Below are 13,856 nucleotides of genomic sequence, written 5' to 3'. Positions count from 1 at the left end.
TGTCGTGTCTGTTTTCCCCTTGCGTGATCCATCGGACGAAACCCGATAACTGCCTAGAATGGATGGAGACAGTATATAATCGTCGGGAGTGACCAGAAGCGATTTCGAAGCAGGAACTCGTCTCATCCGCGAGGACAAATGTCTCACGGGAAACTAGTATTGTGAGCAACGTGTCTAAGCGGAAGATTGGACCCATCAGACACAGGGTTCGGCCGGCCCTATTAATGGCAAGCGGGGTAGCCTGTGATTTGAAGGCGCAAGGGTTGCTGGGCAGCAAGGAGAGCAGCCTAGAAAATGACCACCATGGCGCTCGGATATTGACGGTGAGAACTCGTTCTCGTAGAGCCTGTACCGTACCATAAAATGCTTCTCGCTTCCGAGTATTACCGAAAGAATATGCACTTTTGATAGAACGTCACATTTGCCATCAATCGGTCGAAATGGGCTCGGAGATGCTTGGCGGTAGCGTGTTGTAAAAGGCAATTTCTTGGCGGGTGAATGGGTGGAACAATTAGTAGCTTTGGGCCGATACGTGGGCGGGCTAGAACTATTAGTGACTGACGGCCCATGATGTGACGAGAGACGGATAGGCAAGGAATAGACCACAAGCGCCTCGGCGATGTTGCACGAAGAGGCTGTGATCTTCCTTGGCGACAACGAAGCGAAGTAAGGGCGAACTTACAGGACTGCTTAACATGTTATTCCGCTCTTTCCTGCCCTTCTTGATATGGTTCTTCAGAGCAGTGGAATCCAGCGGTTTGAGTAGCTCAAAGCTACATAGCAGCTCCCCCGACACTGACATAATGGCACCCCAATTATCGAACTCGCCACAGTACTACAGACGCCAGTCAGCAAACACAGTATTCTTCACCGGAAAAATCATGCAAAAGGAAAGTTCGGTACTCACGTTAGGAGCCGAGAATACAGTGACTAAAATACGGTCCTGATAAAACTCGTACCCGTCCTCGACCACCATATGCGCGCGGCAGACCAAGTCGAAGTCATGACGCTGCAAAAAGTTCATGATCACCTTTTTACCGAAGCAATAACTGACACCGCGTTCGTTGGGCTCCCAATCTTCTTCCATGTCTGCGGGGTCGCTCCACAGAAGATCATTGAGCAGGCCATAGTCAGGTACGTCAGTGGGCCTAGCAATTCCCCGAATATCATCCATGTGCGAGAGACTAGGAGACAGTCCGCCATGAACACAAAAGATCTTGCCAGCGACGGTAGCAGCGATAGGAAGGCAGTTGAATGTATCGATGAAAGTCTTCCAAATCTTGATGTTGCAGCGCCGCTTGCACTCATCATAGAATCCATAAACACGAGTGACATTGGCACATTCATGATTACCGCGGAGAAGGAAAAAGTTCTCGGGATACTTGAGCTTGTAACACAAGAGGAGCAAGATAGTCTCCAAGCTTTGTTTGCCACGGTCGACATAGTCGCCTAGGAAGAGGTAGTTGGAAGCAGGAGGAAAGCCACACATCTCAAAAAGTCGAATAAGGTCTGTATATTGGCCATGGACATCGCCCACAATCTTCACAGGAGCCGACAGCTCTAGCAATGCAGGCTGGGAGAGGAAGAGCTCCCGTGCCGCTGAACAAATGGCCATGATCTCCGCATTCTTAAGGCAAACGGTCTTTGTGACTTTGGTGGAGTAGCCGGCATCGAGCAGTCGCGAGATCATGTCATCAAGGTCGATAGACTTCAAGGCACCCATTCCCATACCCGGAGAACCAGACGTCTCTAATGGAGCATTCATGATGAAGTCCAAAATCGGATTCAGTTGGTTTTCTCTTTTGATGAGGATCGATTCGCCGACTTTCTGGGTCGACGGGCCCGTGGGCCCAGTGCCGGAGGGAGGTACATCGGATACATGGTCGACCTCGCCACTCTGCTGCATTGCATTCACATCTTTATGACCTCGTTTCAAGCTACTCGACAGGGAAGGAGATGGAGGAGGCTCAGGAGCATCGGGTTGAGAAGAGGCATCATCAGGAGACTGGACGCTTTGGTTGGTGGAACTGCGTCTACTGGTTGTCGACTTGACCGATGCTGCGTCGGATTTATCGTCCGACAATCCTGCAGTCGATCCTCTAGGACTGTCGCTACTCCGAATCTTGGACCGGATGGAGCCGCGAAAAGAGCGAAGAGACTCCTTAGTATCGGAGCGAGAGAAGGACGGATAGGACTGCAGAGAGTCTCCAGGGCCAGAATTGCCCTTGGAATGCGACTGACCCATTACTGCAAGGCGTGGATATCTGCCAAGCTCGAGATTGTATGATCCACAAAAGCGTATCTATTCAAGACGATACGAAGTTCCGGGCTCGCACTGGAATGCTCGGGCTTGTCTTGGCCTGCACGACGGTGCCGGGGTTATAAAATAGGATGGAGATCCGCCTGTGAGAATCGAACGGAGGGTATGCCTTCAAAGAGTAGCCGCGATTAGTTCCAGATGCAGAATATTGCAACGCTCGTTCGTTTGCCGACCGATTATTGTCGTTACAGGAAGAGGATTTCCACAGCAGTCGTACCGACCGTTCAAGTCGAGGAAGGAGGAGGGGAATTTGCAGGAACCGACCGAGACGAGAATGGCATCACAGTACAGTGTCCAAGCCACAGAGCTAGCTGGTCGGAAGGGAAAGCTCCGATTCGCCGGTAAGAAGAAGCTTCTAAAATATGTGAGTTAGTATGAGCGGAGCAGGGCAATGAGGGACAGGACACTGGGGAAGTGAGCAGGTGACTGACAATGAAATACCACTAGGGGAAAATGGTATGTGTGTGGAGGTGGCTGGAGAGGACTTGCGTGACGGGATGAGTTATGGGTTGGAGGGGAGGGAAGAAAGGATTGCACTAGATGGGGAAATACTGCGTCATTATGGGGTGTGCAATGGACGGAGATGCGGTAGCTGGGAATGGAGCAGATCGAAGGGACGAGACGAACCTTTATGAGCCTATGAGGCAGTACAGATCGACAGAGTATGGGGGGAGAGAAAAGGGAGTGAAGCTGTGAGGAAGTAGAACGGACTGAAGAGAGGGAAAAGAGTTATTTTCTCTGTTTGTAGCAAGTGAGTTGATTGTGGCGTAGAAGAAGAGGTCAACAGGTGTACTAGTACGGAGTAGGTACCACTCCGTTTGCTGGGATTTGCTGGGCAGCAGATGGTCACTCTCGCCTTCTCAATCTCCAGGCCGTCATTTTTGGGTCTCGATCATGCAGCGGGTGTGGCATTCCCCGGATCATCTGTCGGCCCGGATAAGCTCCGGGTCTGGGTTTGATACGCCTCAGGCTTTATCGAAGAATTGCCCCAAGTCGATGATGGTGATACTGGTGCCTAGTTCTATAAATAATCGGAATACATCTATGGTTACCCCGTAGATTCTCCATGTTTACTTCGTCAGAGAACCAATTTCTGATCATTTTCTATCACAGTGTGTTATCAAAGTCATTAGCATCATCACATTGACAGGCCCGCTGCTTGTCTTACATCAAAGATGAGAAAATGAGGTAATGGTGGCCAATCATCGGGGGTGCCTCATTATCATCTTTCCACTTCTACCTTTTAGGCTTCCGGATGTTGCTGAGCCACTGGTCAATCAGCGCCTCTGGACTCCTCGTGACTGGCAAGTGTGGAATTGAATTTGACACATCTCAGCACGGACAACGCGATCTCGTCTTCCCCCTCTTTTCTCTTGGCTTGGCTTTTTTTACCAGCATTCTGGACTTCGGAGTTGTTGAAGGTCAGAACACATTCTACAAAGAGATTTGGGTTCAGCCTGGAGCATGTGATGGGCAGTATGAGTCAGCTGTTCTCTAGCATATAACTATATATCAGTCGTCTATGCTCCTCCGATTATACCCATTTTGGATGCATTCTGATTGCTTGCAGCCCTTGATCGTATTTCTTGAGTTGGTGAATAGGTAAAATGCTTTTAGGGGCACTCTGAATTATGCTCGGCCCACCAAATTTGACTCTGTCAAGCTTAAGGGACCATACAAAGCAGACAAGCCTGGACCAAGCTATGCCGCCAGTCGCCTTAACCAATCAAGCTGGCTAGTCTGTAGCGAATTGCTTTGGGACTCGACAGGTTTTGAATCCCCGACATTGAACGGGATAAATAGGAATCTTCCTCAGTTCACTGCAGGAACACCGCCATTTCAACCCCCCACCCTAGGCCGGCTTCGAGCTGACTGTAGCTGTCACTGCCAAGCCATAAGTCCTGCGCCAAGTGTTCTCCTGCTCTGTCTCCTAGCCACGTTGTAGTCATATAGATCATGCGAGAAGCTGCGTTGGTTATCCTGGCTGGTGTCTTGGCGGCGAGCGATGATTTTGATTTGTGCAAAGCAGGAATTTTCAAGCAACAGCTCTGGTAATCTCCTAGCTGCTGAATATGCGGAGGATGCAAATTGTTGCACAGGGCAGTTCACCATAACTCCCATCATCCCCTTCATTCGTTGTAGAGCCTTGGCCACGCGAATTGAGCCGGCCAAAATCGGAGCAGCTGTAGCAGACAATGTCCGCGTATGGCTCGACATCACCAACACCAATTGTGCCCGACGAAAGAGAGGTGCTATGACTTCCGCAATGTGTCTCGTAGATGGCTCTGTTGAGGCGTTTCCTCGAGTTCAATTTTCGTGATATGCTGCCCGGGAACGACGACAAGACCGATAAATCGACTGGTCATATCCACTGTGACATTTTTCGGCTCAGGGTTCGCTTCGACCTGTTCGTCATTGGTGTTTGCCGTAGCATTCCTGATGGCTGATGGGGAGGGAAAGCGATATTCGTACGTGCCCGCGAGGATAATGTTCCTTTCCTAAGAGACATGAGCCCCAGTCAGTGATTGCTCGTAATATTCTCCATAATGTTTGTCCGTGCCTCTAATTCAAGATCTGGGAACTGGGTCATGACGAGGTCATGGCGCACTCACCGCATCTGTACATTTGAAAGTGCCTACAAACATACGCGTGTCTGTAGTGTGCACCCGTAGTGTTTGTCCGATCAACGATTCCAGATAACGAATGGCTTGCATTTCATCCATGATTTATGTTTTGCCGCTGTCGGTCAAGGCGAAGGCAGCAGTTTCGCTTTTGACTCGGTGCGTTCGACCAATGGAAGAAGTACGTTGGTCTGTTTTGGCTGCCGAAGAATAAGAAAAGACAGCTCGCCGCGGCAATTGGTGAAGGAATGGAGAGAATTGATCAAGAGCTCAGAGTCTTCTGGCCAGCAGAAATTTGGTTGGATTTCGCAAATAACTGTCGACCGGCTGACAGTGCCGGATAGCTAGAGTGTGGCGGCCTGGCAGAACTGTTGGTGAGCGTAACCTGAGGGTTTTCAAGATCTCCGTCTCAAGTGTGGTCGCATGTGACACATCACCTCACCATTCATTAAGATATTAATATCAACCTGGATAGGTAAACAACAAACGATTCTCTACTCCAAGAAGGTAATATGATAATATGGATTATTCGTCTCATTTTATTTCGACTACTTCTTCTCAAGTGTATTTCCGATAAATATGATGTGGGTATATTCGGACTTGGAGGCGTCGGTGGTGATGCCCATCTTGGGCAGAAACCAACCTGTACATAGCCATGGCCAGATCAATGAACAGTCAATGCCGGGAATGAGGGTGCTTAAGCAATCAGGATAATGCAAGAAAGCGGTCAATCAGAGGTATATGAAGGGAACACTGGCGGATACATCCAGCAGTGTCTCCGGTCTGATGTTTCAGGTATACATATAACCAAGAGAGGGTATATATCGTCGCGGGTATTGGGAGTCGCCGATACGCGCCAGTTGCGACACACGTGCGGACAGCCGATTTGAAGGCGATAAGACCATCATGCCCACGCCAGAGCTCCAGCCCATCTCTTCGAATCTTGACCTGAATCGTCGGAACTTGATTCCATGCCCATATCCGCACGGACGCTCGCAAACTGTGATGCTGAGCTACTCGAGCTGCCCTCACTTGACACGCCTGGTGAGGCTTCAATATGATTGCAGTTGTGCAGGGGAATGCTCTTCGACTGGGGGGTATGGTGCATTTGTCGGTCTGTGGTGTCGTTTGAATGGGGAAGAGGAGAGGAAGCGTGACATGTTTGAAAGAATTTATGCAAGGTTTGTTGGCGGGGGTCGGTAATTTCTGATGGCGGTAGTGGCTCTGAATCCATGTCTTCGTCTTCATCCTCATCCTGAACGACTGGGGAAGCAGGTCCGTGTTGGTGCTTTTGAGCATTGAACAACCAGCGTAGAGTATTCTCTATTACCATCAGTCAACACGGGTGAAGCAAATATGAGGCACAAGGCCAGGCCTGTCCTTACCATATACCACTTTCTCATCTGGTCGATCACCTCTGAAACGCTTCCGTGTTCGGCTGTGGAGATGTCTTGGTGAATCTTCCACCATTCGCGACGGCCCCGCGACAACTGGCACTGTATTTACGGGCGACAGCGCGGAGAAGGAAGCTTTTCGTTTGAGAGACATGGCTCTCGAGTGCGCTGCAAACGATGATCCAGGAGTCGAAATTGTCAAAGTCTTCGGGCCGCCAATCGGCCGCTTCTGGGAATGGCGAACTTGTAGAGCAAAGGATAAGCAGTATCAGAAAGAAACACACGCCAGCGCGAGTTCATTCGCAGAAGAGAAAGACGAGAAGTAGTATGCCCACGAGGCTGAAATGCAAGGGGTTCTTTGCGAGCATATATGCAGGGAAATTGAGAGTGGTTGGCTGCGCAGCGCGTCCTGGCTATACGGAAAGTCGCGTCATAATTGGTGCGCCAGTTACCTACAAAAAATGTACGCTAGGCCACATTGGGATTAATTGGCATCATGGAGGAAGATCAAAGGTTGTGACAGTGATAAGAAGCAATCGACTAATTGGTACCCAAGATAAGATAAATGAGTATTGAATCGAAGGAAATCGGGTAATGTTTTCAGCGTTGAGTACTTTTTCGCCTGGCTGTCCGTATACTGTCAGTTAGACATCCTCATGGTAACGTCTGCAGAGTCACGCGAGCTATTGCGCAATTTACTTCTTCATAACTCATACAGCCTCGAGTCTCCCAGAGAGTCGAATGTAATCAGTTAACGAACGGGAGACATTTTCTGGGATCAGAGCACAAAGTGGTCATCGTCTCAACGAAAATTGAGATATACCGATTCCTAATACTGGAGCGCGCAGAGAAGCTGCCGACTATTTATCTCGCAATGGAAAGTGTAAGCGAACAACGCGAGGAATTGGGGTTATAGTCGATGACGCCTACGAAACAACATGACTCACAGCTCAACAAAGGTCATCAGATACTACCTTATTGACCCGACTGAAGTTTTGCTTCGGTCGAAATGCCTAGCCACTATGGGCTACTGATGACTACGTTCGGTATGCCGCTTTTGGCTGGACCTCATGAGTCCTTTCTCATCCCACGGAGAGGTCAGGAAGTTGGGACACGCCCACTGAGACGGTCGAAATTGAAAGCATAGTTGTGGCATCAGGGGTGCAGAGACGTGATCATGGAATCCTTCGGTTTCGTCGAAGATACTAATGAAAAGTGGCTCATTTCACTGGGCGTAGTCTGGAGCGCCTCATATATCTGCTTCAAAAGGACTTCACCATCGGAGATGAGGGCAATTGGTTACGTATTTGAAAAAACAGGGCACAGCTCCCGTCAGGGCCACCGCAAGAAGGGCTGATGTTATGTAAATTCAGGCAGCCGTCCCAAAATACTCGTCCTGGGGAAGTCTCTAAGGACTTCATATTCTAACGATGCGCCGCTGTTCACGGTCCAGGCATAGTAGAGCCCATCAGCATCTCCAGGTGTCAAGCAGTACTTGGTGGTCTTGCGGACAATAGCTACAATAGGGAAAAATGCCTACTTTTTCAGTCTTGTGCTTGTTCGATAGGCTAGGCGGGGTTTGTAACAACGTCAAGTCGATCGTAATTGGTATACTTGCTGACAGACATCAACTATCTTATGGGTTCAGCACCCACATTCCTTAACTGGCTGCTTGTAAGCAAGTGTGATGGAACACCGCAGCATATGGACAGAAAATAAGGGACAATGCAACGACACGCCGGTAAGCCGGGTTTATCTCCGAAAGTTACATTAGGTTAGTGGTAACTTTGTTGAATTATTACTGGAGGCAGGACCTGCTATGGCCAGTCCATGTACGCCAATGAGGGCACTAGGCCAGTGTCCAGTGTGCACAGAGTTGCAATACCGGAGTCCAGAACTGGCTACGCTCCCAGATGCATCGAGATTTGCAGCCAATTGTCTGTGGGACGGGGACCAATTTGAATTGAGGGGAAATTCAAAGAGCAAAAGACATTCAAAACTTCATGGTCCTATGGCGGACATCCATCGTCATTATTGACTAAATGCCAACATGAAGCAACTGAAATGCCGTTGATTATATAATAAACAACTACTAACTGCCGGTTGCCATCTTTCGGCTTCCCGATCCTGCCGGCCCAGGAAAGTCTCCATGGAACTCTTGTGCCTTGATCCGATCTCCTCGTCTACTCAACTAAAACTGGGTGCTTGCGGGGGTTACTTCGGTCATTGATTTCATGTCACAAATAGGCAAGGGTGACTTATGCACCTGCCTAATATGATATATATGGATCAGCTACAAAGGCTTTCAGGATGTGTAATCAAAAACCAATCTCTTCATACTTTGGCTCGACTGGTTAAGCTTTGACTAGTGCTATTAGACTGAATCGGGAAGCCCCCAGTCCCTTGCCAATTTTCGCAATAGAATCTATCTAAACCAATAATGTAAGCGCATGATTTGCACGTGGTGCGTAATATAATTAAATGATATAGAACTCATCGCTAGGACTGTACCTAGGGTGACTTTAGATTACCTGAAAAATGTTTCGACAGTAACCCATATATAACCAGACATAAGACTTCCATCTTCCTTGTTCCTCAATCGAAACATCCCACAATTGTACTACAATGGACGGTATTGCATCTTCCATTTTGGCTGCCATCGCAGCGTCCACTCTCTTCACGGACTCTATCGCGGCTCCTACCACCGAGCAGAATGGAAGCTATCCTATGCAACTTCGTCTGGCATATGCGGGACCACACGGCATGACCGTCAGCTGGAACACCTACTCGCAGTTGCCTCATCCAACAGTTTGCTTTGGGCGCAGCCCCAAGCATCTAAACCGATGTGTCTCCTCTAATGTCTCCCTAACCTATCCCACTTCCACGACTTACAACAATCATGTCTCAATAACCGGGCTGGAAGCTGATACACTGTACTACTACCTGCCTCAGCATAGCAATGCGACTACTCCCTACACTTTCAAGACTAGCCGTCAGGCCGGTGATCAGACCCCTTATACCGTCGCCGTCGCGATTGATATGGGTCTCATGGGTGCTATGGGTCTCACCACAAGTGTTGGAAAGGGGGCTCATAATCCCCTTGGCCCTAACGACAACAATACAGTCCAGTCCTTACTGGCCCAAGGAGTCAACACTGACTTCCTTTGGCACCGTACGTCTTCTCGCAGTAACGTCTATGGGAGCAAAGATCTAACATCTCTCAGCTGGTGACATTGCGTACGCTGACTACTGGCTTAAGGAGGAGATCCAAGGGTTCCTTCCTAACACCACAATAGCCGATGGTGTTAAGGTGTATGAGAGCCTGCTGAACCAGTATTACGACGAACTGTCAGTTATTACTGCTCACAAGCCGTATATGGTTGGGCCTGGTAATCATGAGTCTAACTGTATGTACCTCCCTCTGGCATACATATCTTAATTATCTGTTAACCGCCACCGTAGGCGACAATGGTGGCACCACTGATAGTGTCCACAATATCACCTACAATGTTGGCATCTGTATGCCTGGCCAGACTAACTTTACCGGATTCCGAAACCACTTCCGCATGCCCAGCGCTCAGTCTGGTGGTGTGGAGAATTCCTGGTACTCGTTTGACAATGGGATGGTCCACTACATCCAACTTGACACTGAAACAGATCTTGGTCATGGGATAGTCAGTCCTGATGAGCCTACTGGAGCTGAGGGCGAAGATAGCGGTCCCTTCGGTCTTTACGACCAGCAACTTAACTGGCTTGAAAAGGACCTGGCTTCTGTTGATCGGGCTAAGACTCCATGGGTAGTTGTTGGTATGTGCAGAACGAGTACTTGACCACATGGTTTGAATACTAACAGTGAATATCTATTCAGCTGGCCACAGACCCTGGTATGTCAGCGGGAAGAACCAGAGTGGCACCATTTGCGAGAACTGCCGCAAGGTCTGGGAACCCCTGTTTTTAAAGTACAATGTCGACTTGGTCCTGTCCGGCCATACCCACTACTACGAGCGGAACGCCCCAATTGCCAACTTCAACGCTGACCCGAACGAGTTGAATAATCCCACTGCCCCCTGGTACATTACCAATGGAGCTGCAGGTCATTACGATGGCCTAGATTCACTGGTCCGCCCTCTCCAGAGCTACTCCCGCTATGCACAGGATACAGCATATGGATGGAGCAAATTGACGTTCCACAATTGCTCGCATCTGACACATGAGTTTGTGGCAAGTCGAAATGGCACAGTGTTGGATACGGCTACATTGTTCAAAGATCGGAAGTGCAAGCACTAGGTGAGATTGTAGCGCGTTCCGTGGAAGGTCTATACGAAGCAGAGTGAAATATCGATTGCACTTTCATAACAGGCAGATGGCAGGATATGGGCAACTGGAGATTGTATGCAAATCCAGACAGTCCCATCCAATGACAGGCAGCCGGAGGAAGCAATTACCTGGTGGCGTGGACAACCACTATGACTATAAATATTGGCTAAAGGACCTGGCGGAGGAAGTTTGAGAATATCGGTGATGGTGCATTTTATTGAGGTAACCTGAACCTTACTTCGGAACTCGGGTACTCTCTGTTTATTATTAGGCCGTAAGCTCCAGTCTAGCCTCTAGTAGTGTTGATAGTCTCCACTATGACGATGTCCCGCTTCCCCGCCTTCATGGACGACACTTCTCCAACAATTTGAAGATATTAGCACTGCAGTTTGCAAGATATATGCTAAGATTTTTCAGCATCAAGAAGGATAAGCAGACATTATGCAGTCCAGAGAGCCCTCCCACGCAGGCTCATGGTACTCTGACAACCGAAGCACTTTGACCCGCCAACTGGACCAGTGGCTCGCTCATGTTCCCAACGAAATCGAGGGAATCGGCTCCTTACCTGTACCTGGCTCCCGAGTTATCATTGCCCCGTATGTATCATAGAGAACTAGAAAAAAAAAGCATCATACTCGGGAGTTAGTGCTGATGATCCAGTCACGCGGGCTATGCCTACTCAGGACCATGTGCAGCTTACGCATACAAAGCTCTGGACTTGTCCAAGGCGTGAGAAAATGGCCCTGCTCAGTGCTTGCTGCTTTTCTTTGCTGACTGATTGAGACCAGGAAACGGATCTTCATCCTAGGCCCATCGCATCACCACTATCTCTCGACACTCGCTCTCCCTCAGCTTACGTCCTATTACACCCCACTTTCAGACGAGCCTCTACCGCTTGACACGGAGCTTATCGCTAAGCTTCTTTCGGCAAAAGCAGTCAAACCGAACGGGTCAACAGTCAGTTTCACAACTATGACCCGGTCGGTCGACGAGGACGAACACAGCATTGAGCTTCATCTGCCCTATATCCACCGCCTGCTACAACTACAACATCCCGCCAAGCGGACATCTCAATATCCGCCCCTGGTACCAATCCTGGTCGGAAGCACTTCTGCATCTACAGAGCAAGCCTTTGGCGCCTTACTTGCTTCTTACTTGGAAGATCCTTCCAATGTGTTTGTGATTAGCTCAGATTTCTGCCACTGGGGCCTTCGCTTCAGCTACACATACTACGTCCCCCAAGCTCCCAAGCCTGGGCCGAAGCTTCCTCTTTCCGCTGACGCTCTGCCTCAGCCGAGCAATGACCTGGATGAGTTTGAAGAAAAAATTGAGCGGGTGTCAGCGGGTCACTCCCTCCAGCGGAGAGACCGAATTAACAGTCGTGAGCCAGCGATTCACGAGAGCATTTCTGCTTTCGATATCGCAACTATGGCTGCCATAGCTACAGGCGAGACCGAGAATTTTCTTGATGTCATACAAAAAACAGGTAATACGGTATGCGGCCGTCATCCCATTGGGGTGATCATGGCCGCGATTGAAGCAACCAGGACCCAGGAGGACGGGAAGAAGGGCGCGTTCCATTTTATTCGGTACGAGCGTAGCTCGGATGCTGTTAATGTGGCTGACAGCTCCGTGAGCTATGTCTCTGCGTTTGCTGTGTTGTAGAAATCCGTCCTCGGCCTTTGACTTCTACCCTGAGCGCCTTACGGAGGAAGTTACTTTACTTACACAGCTAGACACTAAGGATAAATAGTCTATGATTTGTTTATCTTATGGTATGATGCAACCCGTCTTGAGCTATCATATGCCGATCCTCTTAGTACAACCCGTATGCCTCATATACTCCAAGGATGCATACTCGGAGACATGAAACAGTAACACCATGGATGTCGCCAGAGCTGCGCTTTCAGTGCCACATGTTCTCAACGGACACGGCAACTTCCCTTCCACCGGGCCTATAGCTGCAAGCCGTTTGAACTGTTACAACTTATCTTCATCTGCTTCGCCGATCTCTGGCTTTAAATGCAACTGAAGGCAGGGATGGCAGCGCAAGAATCGTTACAGTGATCCTAAGATATATTATCGCGTGTTTCTCAGAGACTCCAATAAGAGAGAGTTAAAACCATGTCGACATCACACGGGTTTGAATATTCAACTTCGCGTTACACAAACGAAAAACGCAGTGCATCAGTGGTTCGAATAAGGTCGCAAGCCATCGCGCCACATCTAAAACCATCAAGTGCTTCCAGTGCTGCATTTACCGACAGCGACCCTTATGACTGCATTCTTCCAGATTAAGAGCATATTCCATATACTCGGAACCCTCCCTTCCCCAATCATAACCAAACAAGCCCACGACCACATAGATTCCATATGTCCGGTGATGAGATCGCGTGGCTGACCGGCCAGGAATGCTACCCCGCAAACTTGGCTTTGGATTCATGGCTTCTCAGGGTTACAGAAGCTCGTTGTCAACATAAGTCGTAACATGGGGTACGGCATATGCTGTTATGCAGGTTGACTACTCACTGTTTCGTCTTTGTTGTGCCCCGCCATCCCCACCATGAGGCTCGAAAAATGTAGACGAAATATGCTTCTCACATCATGAAAGTAATGAGGACATCTGATCGTTCCGATGAATATCGGCAATCATGTTATTGGAGACAGATGACCTTTGTTTGAAGTGTTCGGCTCTCGCGTCCTCAACCCTCTTAGAGCCCAATTGGGGCTATCCGAATCATTCTAAGAATGATAATCTTTCAAGCTTCTAGTCTCAATCAAGTCATGCACAGATCGCACAACAAGCTTTAAGCTTCTCTTATCCCAGATGATGCCGTCGCTTGACTCTAATGTTCCCGTGGTCTTTGCTGAAACCCGATCGATTTCAGTTTCTGACTGGGACGTCTCCTTCATCTGTCTCGGCGCCAAAATAAACCCGGCCATTGGGACTGCCCTAAGCATTTGAGACAGGACACTCAATCTCAAAAAGAGGGTCTTGACAAGATTCGTGTGATACCGTTGCAATCATTGGCCTCATGATGAGACGCTGCTACGCTCCTGAGCCTTGTTTTCAGGCCAATGAACAACTTAGAACGAAATATCAGAGATCTTTGCTGAGCACACTGCAACCCTAATATGGACCTTCAGGTGGCCAGTGAGAGTTGACTTGTCATTCTTGTGGTGAATACAAAAAGGCCATTCCTT

At 49.0% G+C, this 13,856-nt stretch overlaps 3 protein-coding genes across 3 annotated transcripts; 2 read left to right on the top strand and 1 right to left on the bottom strand.

The window, feature by feature from the left end:
• Positions 1-550: 550 nt before the first annotated feature.
• On the bottom strand, positions 551-2,245 carry phzA (putative serine/threonine protein phosphatase; the record flags this gene model as incomplete). Its single annotated transcript, XM_033564480.2, has 2 exons — positions 551-835; positions 908-2,245. 2 exons carry the CDS (start codon positions 2,243-2,245, stop codon positions 551-553), a joined length of 1,623 nt encoding a protein of 540 aa, XP_033420371.2.
• A 6,715-nt stretch (positions 2,246-8,960) lies between these two features.
• On the top strand, positions 8,961-10,622 carry ALT_4475 (purple acid phosphatase family protein; the record flags this gene model as incomplete). The annotated part of the gene is made up of 4 exons (XM_033564483.2): positions 8,961-9,507; positions 9,560-9,742; positions 9,798-10,142; positions 10,204-10,622. The coding sequence occupies 4 exons, from the start codon at positions 8,961-8,963 to the stop codon at positions 10,620-10,622; spliced, it is 1,494 nt and encodes a 497-aa protein (XP_033420374.2).
• A 471-nt stretch (positions 10,623-11,093) lies between these two features.
• On the top strand, positions 11,094-12,317 carry ALT_4474 (protein MEMO1; the record flags this gene model as incomplete). Its single annotated transcript, XM_033564484.2, has 3 exons — positions 11,094-11,248; positions 11,313-11,381; positions 11,441-12,317. 3 exons carry the CDS (start codon positions 11,094-11,096, stop codon positions 12,315-12,317), a joined length of 1,101 nt encoding a protein of 366 aa, XP_033420375.2.
• Positions 12,318-13,856: the final 1,539 nt, after the last annotated feature.

The sequence above is a fragment of the Aspergillus lentulus genome (assembly GCF_001445615.1).
Source record: "Aspergillus lentulus DNA, contig: Alt08, strain: IFM 54703, whole genome shotgun sequence".
Lineage (NCBI taxonomy): Eukaryota > Fungi > Ascomycota > Eurotiomycetes > Eurotiales > Aspergillaceae > Aspergillus > Aspergillus lentulus.
Note: the sequence above shows the minus strand (reverse complement) of the source record. Positions and strands in the feature narration are given on the sequence as shown.